The following is a 12396-nucleotide window of genomic DNA, read 5'->3' as shown; positions in this document are numbered from 1 at the left end:
GTGTGTGTGTGTGTGTGTGTGTGTGTGTGTGTGAGTGTGTGCGCACAGGACAGGAGGGGGGAAGAGAGGGATAGGCAAACATTCAAGCATTGTACAGGTGTGCCCAGCCACACACGTTATTAGTTACATATTCCATCTCCTTCCCCCAGACATGCAGCTTCACTGGCCTGGGAGCGTGCACAGCAGCCACCCGACCCTCCCCCCCCCCCCCCCCCCCCCCCCCGCCCCAGCAGTGGCGCAATGTAGAGCTGGCCCTAGAGCTCGCCGTAGGTCACAAGTCTGTGTACTTGGCAAATGTTTGTAGAACTTTTCTGGGAATTTTATAACAGGTCACACTAACTGGACAAATAATTGGTAGTCTATGACAGGCCTGGCCCACTTAGGGGCAAGGCAGGTATTTTGATCTTGGTCTGGAGGAGGAAATGACGGGGAAAAACTTGGTGTCCATCTTCCTGCTTTATGAACCACATTTCTGCTTCTCAATAACAGTGACGAAACTTACTTTGTTTTTGTTGCCATTTTTTTTTTTGCCAGTCCTGGGCTTGGGCTCAGGGCCTGAGCACTGTCCTTGGACTTTCTCAAGGCTAGAGCTCTACCACTTGAGCCTCAGCACCACTTCTGGCTTTTTTCTATGTATGTGGTACCGAGGAATCGAACCCGGGTCTTCGTGCATGCTAGGCAAGCACTTTAACCACTAGGCCAAACTCCCGGCCCTTACTTTGTTTTTGAAAGAATGGCTTCAACTCTTCCTGGTCTCCAGCATTTCTGCTGCCTCTGCCTCTTGAACAGCTGGGGCTACAGGAGTACATTGTTGTGTAGTTTCTAGATGCCTAGATGTGGACACCTTGCTGTGTTCCACCTCATCTTCTAGGAACTGTCAGACTTTTTGTCAGTCAGATAGCTGCTGGGGGGAGAGAGGCTGACACAGTGATGAAGACAGTGGAAGACGCGCTCAGGAATGCTAATTTTAATATTCCTTTATTTTTATGTCAGTTCTGGGGCTTGATCCCAGACCTTCCCACTCTTACTTGGCTTTTTTTCTCCCTTCAAGGCTGGTGCTCTGCCACTTGAGCCACACCTCTACTTCCTGCTTGCTGTTGCTTCATTAGACATAAGAGCCTCGTCTGGACTTTATTATTATTATTATTATTATTATTATTATTATTATTATTGCCTGGATTGGCTTTAAACAGGAATCTTTAGCCACCCATGCCAGGCTCCCTCTCTTCCTCCTCCCCCAGCTGGCAGCTACAGGAATGTGAAAGAAAGAAATGAAAGAATGTTCCCTGCCAGATCCTCTGAAGCAAATATAATTCTACTTCCTTCCTGAGTCTGAAGTTTTCTCTTCTCCTATCTGATTTATTCATCAAACCACAGAGTTGGGTCTATATTTTACCCAGCTGGCTTTTGGAACCACATAAATCTTCCCTGTATGAAAGAACCAGGGAAGTATAGCTTACAGTCCTCTCTCCCCAGGAATACAAATGTGCAAAGTCAGTTATAAATAAAAGGAAGTGTTCCAAAAAGCAGGGTGTGGTGGACAGAGTTTCTTGGGAGGTAGAGGGAGGAGGATTGTGGTCCAAGGTCAGCTTGGGTAAAACCATGCAACCCTATCTGAAGAACACACCGAAAGAGGCATGGCTCAAGCCACAGAGATCTTGAGTTCAGTCTTCAGTATTGCCAATAATTAATTTTAAAATTGTCAAGAGTCCCTCTACCACTGTCAGAAATCTGGTCTACTGTAAAGTAGATCAAACATTTCAGCATCTCTCTAAAGGGAATTTTGGCTAACGGAGAGAAATGGGGTGTGGGGGGAATGTTGACGGGGCACTTTGTGTGCACCTGTGGGAATGCCACCATGGAATTCCTGTGTACAATTGTTCTCTACAACTGTATTCTGTACACCTGTATCCTGTACACCTTAACTAGCCCATTCCCATTCTAGCATTTTTTTGTACATTTTAAATAGTTTATTTAGTAGGGGTCTGGGAATGTGGCTTAGTGGTAGAGTGCTTGCCTAGCATGCACGAAGACCTGGGTTCCATTCCTTAGTACCACATAACCAGAAAAATCTAGAAGTGGTTCTGTGGCTCAAGAGGTAGCAAAAGAAGCTCAGGGACAACACCCAGGCCCTGAATTCAAACCCCAGGACTGGCACAAAAGAAAAAAATTAGTTGGATGTCAGTGGCTTATGTCTATGCAATTCTAGCTACTCAGGTGGCTAAGATCTGAGGATCCTGATTCAAAACCAGCCTGGTCAGGACAGTCCATGAGACTCTTTATCTCTACCAAAAAAGTCAGAAGGGGGCCAGGAGTTTGACCTAGTGGTAGAGTGCTTGCCTAGCATGCACGAAGACTTGGATTCAATTCTTCGGTACTACATACATAGAAAGGCTGGAAGTAGTGCTATGGCTCAAGTGGCAGAGTGCTAGCCTTGAGGAAAAAGCCCAAGGACAGTGCTCATACCCAGAGTTCAAGCCTCAGGACTGGCAAAAAAAAAAGAAGTAGAGCTGTGGCTCAAGTTGTAGAGCACCATCCTTAAGCAAAAAAGCTTAGGGATGGTATCCAGGCTGTGAGTTCAAGCCCCAGGCCTGCTGCCAAACAACAACAACCATCTTTAATATCAGTAAACTCACTTTTTTTAGTTCTTTTAGGGATGATGAAGGGATCCTGTGGCACTTTAATTTCTTTCACACAAGATTAAAACCTGCTTCCTTTGTCCCTTTTAACCTGGGCAAAAAGGATAGTTATGGGCGGTGGAGATTCTGTTTTTCTCTTAAAAAAAAAAAAAGCAAAAGGGCCAGGAATGTGGCCCAGTGGTAGAGTGCTCTGGGTTTGATTCCCTGGTACCACATACACAAAAACAAAAACAAAAACAAAAAAAAAAAGGAAAGAAAAGCAAGCTCAAAGCAATTTCCCAGTCAAGGTCACTGCCAACAGAAGACAGACATGGTGCTTTACATGCTTCAAGTGAATGTTTTCCCTTTGTGATGCCCTTTTAGTACCCATTTAAGTGCACTGAGCAGACGATCTTTGGCATTTTGCAGATGCCAAAGGAGAATTCAATTTCTTGGAAGCCTAATAAACCCAAGTGAATGTATGGAAGTTTCCAGAAAGAGGTGGCAGCCACGGGATTAAAGGAAACATTCATTATGAAGATTTGAAAGATTTCCTACCCATACACTGGGCACCTCAACGTTACTGCAAATGTTCATAAATGTCTTTAAGAACATACTGGAAGCCAAGAACTGGTAGCTCACACCTGTAATCGCAGCTACTCAGGAGCCTGAGATTTGAACATTCTAGTTTGGAGCCAGCCTGGGCAAGAAGGTCTTTGAGACTCTTATCTCCAATTAACTACCAAAAGCTAGACGTGGAGCAGTGGTGCTAGTCTTGAGCAAAAAGCTCGTGGACCTTGCTCAGGCCCTGAGTTCAAGCCCCAGGGCAGGCACAGGGGGGAAAAAAAAAGCAAAGTCAAATAATGTTGAGTTCAAGCCCCAGTACACACACACACACACACACACAAAACACACACACACACACACACACACACACACACGAAAGAACTGAATTTCTGAATCCTGCTCCTATGCAATTTTTCCCATCATCTTTACAAAATAGCCCAATTTCTCAATTTGGCACACACATTTCGGTTTTCCAGGCAAGAAGAAAGGAAAAGAAAGAAAGCTAATAGGCAAACTCTGAAAGGTTTTCTAGTTGAGGATTCTTTATTGAACAAACTTTCCTGAAACACTCTGTGCCTATAACTTCTCCTCATGTGTGGGTCTGAAGTGCATTCTTGTGTACTTGTGGCTTCAAGGGAATCTAGAAGTTGAGGGTTTGGGGGGGGCTTGAACTCTAGCCCTAAACTTCCACTTGGTTTTCTCCTTCAGGGCTAGCTATCTACCAACTGAGCCACACACTACAGTTTGGCTTTTGTTGGTTTATCTCTTGGATTTTTCTCCCCTGGTTGTCTTCAAACCTCCCTCCTCAGATCTTCTGGAGTAGCTAGGATTAAAGGCGTGAGCTACAGCTGCCTGCTGAAACAGTATTTTGTTGATCTTTGTCATTCTTTCTTTTTTTCTTTTCTCTTTTTATGGTTGTTGTTGATGTCCCGCTATCCCCCTCCTTTTTTTTTTTTTTGGCTCAGGGCCTGAGCACTGTCCTTGGGTTTTCTCAAGGCTAGAGCTCTACCCCACTTGAGCTACAGCATGACTTCCAGCTTTTTCTGTATATGTGGTACTGAGGAATGGAACCAGGGTCTTTGTGCATGCTATCACTAGGCCCCCAGCTGTTGGGAGCCAGAGTGGAATCAAACCCGGCACCCAGCTTCCTTCTTTTCTCCCTAGTCTCCTTTCTTTTTCTTCCTCTCAATAGACAGGGTCATGCTGTTGCCTAGGCTGGTTTCACTCAAGCAGTCCTTCTGGTTGTCATCAAGTAGCTGAGACTACATGTGTGCAGTACCATGTCTGGCTAGGCCCCACTCTAAAATGTAGCTCAGTGGCAAAGTGCTTGCCTAGCAAATGCAACATCTTGTGTTCAATCCCCAGTACTAAAAAAGAAAAGACAACAACAACAACAAACAGTTAAAATCACCACTTTAAGCAGTGGGGTCCAAACAGAAAATGGAAAGAAAAAAGAGAGATTAAAAAGCAAAAACCACTGTCAGTTATCTCTATCTACCCTACTATTCTTACTAATCTTTATATCTCTAGAATGTGGAGCATGGAGTACAAAGAAGGAAGCAAGTACTTAGCAAAGAAAATTTTACTCTGTAATTTGGGGGAATTTTGAAATTTGTTCCCAAATAGTAAACCTATGTGAGGAGTTGGCTTAAGTTTCTCCTCTTGATATTCTTGCAGCCCAAGGGATAGTGAATTTGTAGTTTTCTTAGAAAAAAAAAATAAAGAAAATGATAAAAAAAAAAAAAAAAAGAAACGTTCCCTTGCTGCTGCGTGAGGACCTCTCTTTCGCAAGCAAACGGTCCCTCTGCACCACAACCGCCTGACTGAAGCCTCAGACCTCCCTGTAGGCCCAGAGATCCAGGGTAGGCCCCTGAGCTTGCGTGCATGGGTGCGTGGGTGCGTGTGTGTGTGTGTGTGTGTGTATGTTCTAGGGCTTGAACTCAGGGCCTGGACACTGTGCTTGAGCTTGCCATACTTCCTGCTTTTGATGATAAGAGTCTCTAGGATTTTTCTGGGATGGGGTGGGGTGGCTTTGAACTTTGATCCTCAGATTTCAGCCTGTGAGTAGCTAGGATTTAAAGGCATAGGAAATTAGTGCTTGCCAGGGCCTATGTTTTTAAAATGTGTCATTTTCTTTTTACAGAAAGAAGGAAAGAAAGGAAGAAAGGAGGGAGGGAGGGAGGGAGGGAGGGGGGGAGGGAGGGAGGGAGGGAAGGAAGGGGAGCCAGGCACGGTGGCTCACACCTGTAATCCTAGCTGCTCAGGAGGCTGAGATCTGAGGATCAAGGTTCAAAGCCAGCCCGGGCACTAGAGGCCAGGAGACTCGTACCTCTAATTAACGTCTAGAGAACGGGAAGCGGTGCTGTGGAGGCCTTGAGCTGAGTTGCTCAGCGCCAGCGCCTAGGCCCACAGTTCAAGCCCCCCCCCCCCCAAAAAAAAAGTCTCGGTGGAGAAGGGGCTCAGCTGCCGCAACAGGAGACCTTCAGCTCTATCACCATGACCATAATGCCGGCTCGTAGTAGAAAGTGTAAAATAAAAAAGACAACACGGCGCGGTATCCCCAGGGGCCCGCGGCCCCGTTCCACGCTGACCCTGAGCTGCGAGATCGCGCGCCCTCGACCCGCTCCCGCCGTCCGCGGCCGGGGGGCCCCGTCTCGATTCTCCGCGGCCCTCGGGGCGGAAGGGCGCATAACATACAAAGTCATGGTCGACAACAAATCGGAAAGTCCTCGGTCTGGAATCCCAGGTTTGCGATTCAAATAAGCACCAGGAGGCCGGGGGTAGGGCGGGAGGCGCCCCTCGGGGACTGGGAGCCCTCCCGCCCCCTGGCCCCGGCTCTCGCTCACCTCCCAAACGGAAACATTTCCCCGCGGAAAATACGCCCAGTTCCCAGCACTTGCCACGCTGGACACTCACGGCCCGCCCCCTCTGGACCCACCCCCACCTCCGCAGGGGCTTCGGGACCAATGAACGCAGAGACCAGCGCTGCGTCACGAGGCGCTGACCAATCGCGTACGGCCACGACCGTAGAAAGGCTGGGTGCGGTGGGGCTGGCCGCCGGGCGGCGGCGGCGGGGCGCTGTGGCGTGGACAGTCTGTGGCCATGGTGGTGGTGGCAGCCGCACCGAGCTCGGCCGATGGAGTCCCCAAAGTGTTGCTTCTGTCCGGCCAGTCCGCCGCCGCCGCCGCCACCGGAGCCCCGGCGGGCCAGACGCTGTCTTTGATGGTGCCGGGCCAGAGAGGGGCCAGCCCGGAGGCGGCGGGCGGGGGGCCGCCCCAAGCGCGCAAGCGGCAGCGCCTCACGCACCTGAGCCCCGAGGAGAAGGCGCTGCGGAGGTGGGCGAGGGCCGGAGCCGGGGGTGAGGTCCGGATCGGGCCTGTGGCGGGGCCGGGCTCCCGGCACGGCACGGCGGGGCGGGCCGGGAAGGCTGCGCGGCCGGGCTCCGCCGCGGGCGGGTTTCCCGGACTCACTGGAAGGGGTCTGAGCGGGGCGTGGGGATGCGAAGGGCGCTGGGGGGTTCGGATCCTCTAGGTGTGTGGCCCAGGACCGGGCGTCCAGCCGCTCTGGACTAGAGCTTGTGTCTCGGTTCACCTCTTCTTGGAGAGGAGCTGACAGCTCGGATGGACACGCTCGGTCTGCGTCCTTAAACGAGCCTCGTTTTGGGGGTGGCTGAGGACGACTCCCATCCCTTAGGTCCCCGCAAAAGTTTGTGTTCTCCCTTTGCTTTTTCACGGCTTATGAAGTGTCCCCTGGAAGCAGAGACGGGAGCTCAGCACTGGAGACGGGGCGGGCCTGGGCAGGGAGGATTTAAGTCACTGCGAGATTGCACACACTGTCCCCAGTCCGTGCAGGATCCGGTTTCGGGAAGCAGCGGGGGAGGAGAAATTCTTCTGATGCAATGTAGAGCGTTCAGCCCCAGGGCTGGGTGCTGCCCTGCTGACCGAAGGCCCGCGACGGCTGCTGTAGTTTTATTTTGTCGGGGGGGGGGGGACCCCCGGGGGCTTGAACTCAGGGCCTGACACTGTCCTGGGCTTTCTCAAGACTAGAGCTCTACCACTTGAGCCAGAGCACCACTCCCGGCTTTTTAAAAAATGTATGTGGTACCCAGGAATCGAACCCCAGTCTTTGTGCATGCTAGGCAAGCACTCTACCACTAGGCCTTTGTGACAGGAGGAGACCTGAGATCTATTTTACTTTGGCGTTGCCCTACATTGGAAACTAAAACGAAGGCACTAGGTGGCCAAGTTTAAAAATAAAGATATAAGAAAAGTGTGAGGCCGGCTGCGGTGGCTCAGGAGCCTGTAACCCTAGCTACTCAGGAAGCTGAGATCTGAGGATCAAGGTTCAAAGCCAGCCCCGGCACAAGAGGACCTGAGTATCATCTCCAATTAACCTCTAGAAGACAGAAAATGGGGCTTGGCTCTAGGATAGGGTGGTAGCTTTGAGCAGAAGAGCTCAGGGACAGTGCCCAGGCCAAGTTCAAGCTCCATGACCCACAAAAAAAAAAGTGTGAGATGACTATGTGCCTTGTTCCTCTTCTCCACAGGAAACTGAAAAACAGAGTAGCCGCACAGACTGCCCGAGATCGCAAGAAAGCCCGGATGAGCGAGCTGGAACAGCAAGTGGTAGATTTGGAAGAGGAGGTAAAGCTGAAGGGCACATTCAAATCCCTGTGTATCCACCCTCCCTTCACTGCTCTAAGTTCCTGTCCATCCCAGGGGAGGCAGAGTGGTACTCTGCAGTCTGTGGGAAATAGAACTTTGGCATTAGGTGAACTTAGCAATTAAGTGATGTTTAGCAATTAAGTGCTAAGAAATGATCAAGAACAGATAAGAAATCATTCCTTAAACTTGATTCTTAAGGCTTTGGCCAAAAGTTCACCAGTGTTGTCCTTTTCCTTCTAGGGTTCACTTTTTATCTAACAGTAAATTGCTGCCAACTATAGATCTTGAATATATAAGGATTGATAATTGTTCTTAAACTGTAAATCATTGTCTTGTTTTTTTTTTGGGGGATGGGTATTGATCATATATTCTACGGTTACATTTTTTTTGACAGTCTTGGGCCTTGAACTCAGGGCCTGGGCCTTGACCTTTTTCTCAAGGGTAGCACTCTACCACCTGAGCAATAGTGCTACATCCAACTTTTTCTGTTCATGTGGTACTGAGGAATTGAACCCAGGGCTTCATGCATCCTAGGCAAGCACTCATCCACTAAGCCACATTCCCAGCCCATTACTACTTTTGTTGTTAACCAACAGATGATTAGGTATTTTTAGTTGGATTTAGGATTTTGTGTGTCAGTACAGAGATTTGAATTCAGAGCTAAGAGTCTTGTGGACTTTCCTGTTGAGACTGGCTTCCAACTGTGATCCTCATGCTAAGTGGCTAGGATAACAGGCCTGTACCAGAACCTGGCTTGAGGTGGTTTTGTTTTTTTTTCTCTCAAGGCTATCGCTCTACCCTTGAGCCAAGCCCCATTTCCCGTTTTTTTTTTTTTGCCAGTCCTGGGACTGAGCTCAGGGCCTGAGCACTGTCCTTGGACTTTCTCAAGGCTAGAGCTCTGCCACTTGAGCCTCAGCACCACTTCTGGCTTTTTTCTGTGTATGTGGTACCGAGGAATCGAACTCAGGTCTCCATGCATGCTAGGCAAGCACTTTAACCACTAGGCCAAACTTCCGGCCCCCCATTTCCCGTTTTCTAGAAATTGGAGATAAGTGTCCTGTTGTGCCTTGGGGCTTTGAACCTTGATCTTCAGATCTCAGCCTCCTGAGATTACAGACATGAGCCACTGCGCCCAGCTAGGGCACCCTCCTTCTCCTCCTCCTTCTTCCTTTTTCCTCCTCCTCCTCTTCTTCTTCTGGGTCTGGGTACAATACTTGAGCTCTTTTGCTCAAGGCTGCTTCTTTACCACTTTGACCCACTGGGTCAAGTTTTGTGGTGGCTACTGGAGATAAGAGTTTCATTGCTGTACTTCCAGGTAGAGCTTTTTTTGTTTTTGTTTATTTTTGCAAGTCTGGGGGCTTATCAGGGCACTATCCTTGAGCTTTCTCTAGGCTAGCACTCTATAACTTGAGCCACAGCACCACTTTGGCTTTTTCTCTGTATGTGATAACAAGGAATCAAACTCAGGGCTTCATGTATGCTAGGTAAGCACTCTACTTAGTGGCCACACTCCTGGACCTCAGGTAGAGTAACTGAAAGGAATAGATGTTTTGCCAAGCACTAATGGCTCAAGCCTATAACTCTAGCTACTCTGGAGGCTGAGATCTGAGGATCATGGTTTGAAGCAAGACTGGGCAGAAAAGTCAGTGAGATTCTTTATCTCCAACTGGAAGTGGAGCTGTAGCTTAAGTGGTAGAGTGCTAGTATTAAGCACAGAAAGCTCAGATTCCAAGAGTAGCAAAATAAATAAATAAATAAATATTTTTTTTGGTGCCAGTCCTGGGGCTTGAACTGTCCCTAGCTTCTTTTGCTCAAGGCTAGTACTCTACCAGTTGAGCCATAGCACCACTTCTGGCATTTTCTGCTTATGTGTCACTGAGAAATCTAACCCTGTACTTCATAAATATTAGGCAAGCATTTTACCACTAAGCCATATTCCTAGCCAGAAAATGGATGTTTTAATAGCTTCTTATGGATTTACTTCCAGAACCAAAAACTTTTGCTAGAAAATCAACTTTTACGAGAGAAAACTCATGGCCTTGTGATTGAGAACCAGGAGTTAAGACTGCGCTTAGGGATGGATGCCCTGGTTACCGAAGAGGAGACAAAGACAGAAGCCAAGGTAAATTATCTTCACTGGAGCCATATGAGAACACTAGTTCCCAGGCACAGGACACAGATTATGTTTGCATTCTGCAAAGTATTCTATCTGGCTGGGTGCTGGTGGCTTAGCCTGGAATCCTAGCTACTCTCGAGGCTGAGATCTGAAAATCACCATTCAAAGCCAGCCTAGGCCCCAAAGTCTCAGAGACTCTTATCTCTGAAAAGCAAAAGTAGTGCTGTGTCTCAAAGTGGTAGAGCACTAGAGACTTGAGCTGAAGAGCCCAGAGACAGCATCCAAGCCCAGAGTTCAAGTCCCAGGACCACTACCACCACCAACAAAAAAGTCTAATCCTGGTGGTCCTCCCTTTTTCAGCCTATTGAATGCAAGCATCACAGGTGCTCCACCAACCCCAGCTGAGTTTCTAGCTTCTTGAGAGTTGAAAATCTGAGCTGACTGGTGTTTCCTTGAGGGTGCTCAACTCCTCATTCGCCTCCATCTTTCCTTCCAGGGGAATGGAATGAGGCCAGTGACCGGGTCTGCTGAGTCCGCAGCACTCAGACTACGTGCACCTCTGCAGCAGGTGCAGGCCCAGTTGTCACCACCCCAGAACATCTCCCTGTGGATTCTGACAGCGTTGACTCTTCAGACACTGAGGTAGAGATCATTCTCTTACTAAAGAACTATGACTAGTTAATTCCATCTTCAATGTCTGACATCCCTCATGACATACATGGGGAAGTAGTAGTTTGATTTTGTGGGGGTTTGGGTGGAACATCAACTAGTACATTTCTAGTCTTCTGTGCCTTAGGAAAGTGGACTGAAGGTCTGATGGGTCCTGAGACCATTCATCTTATAGAATATTGATTAGCAGCATGGAACCCACGACCAAGAGCGTTCTCAGTAGTCGCATGCATTCTAATAGGTGTACTGTATTTTGTTTTTGCCTCTTGCAGTCTGATATCCTTCTTGGAATCTTGGACAAGTTGGATCCAGTCATGTTCTTCAAATGCCCTTCCCCAGAGTCCACCAGTCTTGAGGACCTCCCTGAGGTCTGCCAAGAAGGACCTAGTTCCTTACCAGCCTCCCTATCTCTGTCAGTGGGGACGTCATCAGCCAAGCTGGAAGCCATTAATGAACTCATTCGTTTTGACCATGTATACACCAAGCCTCTAGTCCTAGAGATACCCTCTGAGACAGAGAGCCAAACTAACGTGGTAGTAAAAATCGAGGAAGCACCTCTCAACCCCTCAGAGAAAGATCACCCTGAATTCACTGTCTCTGTGAAGGAAGAACCTATAGAAGATGACTTCATTCCAGAGTTGGGTATCTCCAATCTACTTTCATCTGGTCACTGCCTGAAGCCTTCTTCCTGCCTGCTGGATGCTTACAGTGACTGTGAATATGAGGGCTCCCCTTCCCCCTTCAGTGACATGCCCTCTCCCCTTGGTGCAAATCATTCTTGGGAGGACACTTTTGCAAATGAACTCTTTCCCCAGCTGATTAGTGTGTAAGGAGCGATCCAGTTCTGCTGTCTTTATCCTTGACTATTACATGGCCCGGGGGACAGCGGAGAAGCCTATGCTTCATTCAAAAGCCAAAGTAGAGGGCATACAGTCCTAGAGAATTCCTCTGAAGTATTTGACTCCTAGTATTGTGTTCACATCCATTAGTCCAGGACATTCAAAACTACTATCATTGGAAGTGGCACTGTGGCTCCAGTGGTAGGGGGGTAGCCTTGAGCTAAAGAGCTCAGGGATAGTACCCAGGCTCAGAGTTCAAGCCCCATGACTGAGAGAAAAACAAAAAACAAAACTACTACAATAATTCAGAATGATAGCTTTTGAGATGAACTTCTGTCTTAAAGGTAGTAGTTTGCCCTACAATGTTTATACCACCATCATTTGTCTTAAATAGACATGGAATTTACAAATGGCCCTTTACATTTTTCTCCCTCTCAGCATCCTAGGCTTGCCTCTTGATTTTAGGTCCTTTAGTTTGCTTCTTCAAGCACAGAAACACCTACTGAGGGGGCTTCTTTTCCTCCATATACAGTTCAAGGAAGGATTAAGAGTTGTTTGTTCAGGTGGGTGTTTGTGGCTTATACTTAGTAATCCTAGTTACTCAAGAGGCTGAGATCTGAGGATCATGGTTTGAAGTCATCCTGAGCATGAAAGTCTGTGGGATTCTTATCTCCAGTTTACCAGCAAAAAACCGTAAGTGGAGCTATGGCTTATGTGGTAGAGTACTGATCTTGAGCAGAAAAGACCATGAGTTCAAGGTCCAGGACATTGGGGGTCCAAGGACTCCCACAAAAAAAATCTTTTGTAAAGTTACAGAAATTTACCATGTAAATGCTGTGGAATCTGTTCTTGTTAGTATAGCTTTCTGGAAGGTGCTTCTTCCCTTTATTTAAACTACCCATGCAATTAAAATATGCAACGCA

General features: G+C 48.0%; 1 protein-coding gene across 1 annotated transcript; it reads left to right on the top strand.

Annotated features, from left to right (window-relative positions):
* The first annotated feature begins 6252 nt into the window (after positions 1-6252).
* Xbp1 (X-box binding protein 1) lies at positions 6253-12396 on the top strand. Its single transcript, XM_090320394.1, is given in 6 exon segments — positions 6253-6520; positions 7732-7828; positions 9837-9971; positions 10462-10521; positions 10524-10607; positions 10907-12396. Coding segments are annotated over 6 exon segments (1167 nt in total). The 5' UTR covers positions 6253-6287; the 3' UTR covers positions 11465-12396.

This window comes from Megascapheus bottae, chromosome 28, assembly GCF_031878675.1.
Source record: "Megascapheus bottae isolate mThoBot1 chromosome 28, mThoBot2.hap1, whole genome shotgun sequence".
NCBI lineage: Eukaryota > Metazoa > Chordata > Mammalia > Rodentia > Geomyidae > Megascapheus > Megascapheus bottae.
The sequence above is the reverse complement of the archived record's forward strand: the minus strand, read 5'-3'. Positions and strand labels throughout refer to the sequence as shown.